This window comes from Austrofundulus limnaeus, unplaced genomic scaffold, assembly GCF_001266775.1.
Source record: "Austrofundulus limnaeus strain Quisiro unplaced genomic scaffold, Austrofundulus_limnaeus-1.0 Scaffold614, whole genome shotgun sequence".
NCBI classification, from domain to species: domain Eukaryota; kingdom Metazoa; phylum Chordata; class Actinopteri; order Cyprinodontiformes; family Rivulidae; genus Austrofundulus; species Austrofundulus limnaeus.
In genome coordinates this window covers 156,169-158,403 of record NW_013953016.1, presented here as the reverse complement: position 1 = coordinate 158,403, position 2,235 = coordinate 156,169, and the positions used below count along the sequence as shown (strand labels likewise).

Sequence of the window (2,235 nt, the reverse complement as noted above, 5' to 3'; positions counted from 1 at the left end):
GAGTTATCTTTTCACAGGGGGGGTAAGATACACTTTAACTAGGATGTAGTTACGCAATTAAATATTCATGTATGTGTAAATTTATTACCATAATTGCAGGTGAGTCGTGTATATTTATGTTTTTATAAAACAAGCACCCCCCCTCCCGCGCCAAGACCAATTTCCTAGGGGAAACACTGATATGAGCGGAGGCCTCCTAAGTGGGCCCATTGCTGTCTACAAAAAGACACTGGTCTTCATTCAAACCTTCTCGTCTCTCATATGAAGGACACAAGGTTAGAAACACTCAGTGTTCTGAGTTTCTCAGGATCCATAAAGTCGTCCCCAAGAATTATTTTCCTTTGACTGCTCCGAGCCAGACAGTGGCCTAAAGTATTGCAAAGAGGTCTCTAATTGTAATGCCACAGGCCTCACACAGACCATTGTCATGGAGTCATGTCATGGAGAATATTGTACTTGGTAGGACTTGTTGAAACTAAGGAAAAATGTCCAGGCTAATATAATTAATAATCTAACACATTCTGAAAAACAAGATCAAGCAAAGTTTTGGTCTGGATATAAGATTTTACACTTGKTTAGATGGACCAATTTTTAGTGCAAAGAAATGTTACTATTTAAAGATCCATTGTTGAAATTGTTAGAGGCAGCTAAGCTAAGCAAAACCTTAGCCAAAAGTAGCAAAATTGTATCTACGTGCTAAAAGTGGCAAAACCTTTACTAAAACTAGAAACCGCATAGCAGTAGCATATATGACCCCTGCACGTACGCAAAGCTCCAAAACACCAGAACTTACCAGAACAGATTAATTGTTTTGGATGGGGGGGTCCAGAATGGGTGCGGGGTGTCCACTGGTGAACCCGATGGATAGCCCTTTATCAGGGCTAAACAACAAAAAAATCTGAAGCTCCTATGTTGAATGGTTTTCAAGTTATAAGCATTTTCGTATGTCCAGACACCCCCTTTTTTATTTAGATGGAGCCCCCTCCTCCAATATGGGGTCTATCGTAAAACCGTTGGCTGGTGCAGTGTAGGTCGGACACATCTATGTTCCCGCCAAATTTCGTGTCTATCGGTGCAGCCGTTTCAGTGCCACGGTTGACCATAGCATGGTTGTGTGTGGGGGTCATAATTAGCACAGCAGCTAAGAACAAAAGGGCAAAGAGGTAGTTAAAATTAACAGAACTGTAGCTTGAAGTTAAAACTAAACCATATCACAAAGCATCAATTAAAAAYAGAAATAGCTAAACTACTGCTAAAAGTCTCAATACCTTATTGAGGCAACTAGTGGCAAAACCTTAGCCTTAAACTCAACTACTGATCTCAAACACGAGCAGTTACTTCCTCCAGCCTCTGGGTCCGTGGTTGAATTGGTCCTGCACATGTGACCAAGAGTGTTTCAGTGTGTGGTCTGCATGACTTTACCAGTAACTATTTAGTGACTAAACTGTAATGTCTCAGCTATTCACTGTTTTTTTTTTTCACTCTTAATGTGATCCAGATGGACTGTCAGGAAGTAAACTGTCTCTGTGTCTGATTCATCACCCTCTCATTCACACATTTTCGTACTTCTATTTACTGAGACAGGAAATGGGGGGGAGTGGGTTGCAATAACAAGTTTGAAACTATTGTTTTTTCTGTTTTTTTTTTCATGCTATATAAACATTTCATTTTAATGTCTTATTACTTTTAGAGTAAAAGGAAGTTTGAGAGAGAGTGCAGGGAAGCGGAGAAAGCCCAGTCCACCTACGAGCGGTTAGATAACGACATCAACGCCACCAAATCAGACGTGGAGAAGGTAAGAAACGCACACCAGCGAGAACGCTGCTGTAAATCCTTTAACCAACGGAGGTATGAGGACTTTTCATTTCATTGTTTCTATTATCAGTGAAAAAACCCAGATGTTGATTTAACTCTGCAGCTGTCAGAAGTCTAAAGGCAGAAAAGTAAATTCCTAACACTTGGCTTAGCTCCTATAAATTACACACAGTGCATTCCATTATTTATTTTACAGAAACAGCTGTGATGTAACATCCTATGATAGGTGACATTTACAGTGGGGAAAATAAGTATTTAGTCAGTCACCAATTGTGCAAGTTCTCCCACTTAAAAAGATGAGAGAGGCCTGTAATTGACATCATAGGTAGACCTCAACTATGAGAGACAAAATGTAAAGAATTTTTTTGCAAATAATGGTGGAAAATAAGTATTTGGTCACCTACAAACAAGCAAGATTTC

General features: G+C 39.8%; 1 protein-coding gene across 1 annotated transcript in view; it reads left to right on the top strand.

Annotated features, from left to right (window-relative positions):
• fnbp1l (formin binding protein 1-like) overlaps positions 1 to 2,235 on the top strand; it is a gene marked incomplete at its 5' end in the record, with an annotated part of 53,661 nt that overhangs the window by 35,088 nt on the left and 16,338 nt on the right. Inside the window, 1 exon segment of the mRNA XM_014027084.1 lies at positions 1,691 to 1,795. Within this exon segment, the coding sequence (XP_013882538.1) occupies positions 1,691 to 1,795 (105 nt within the window).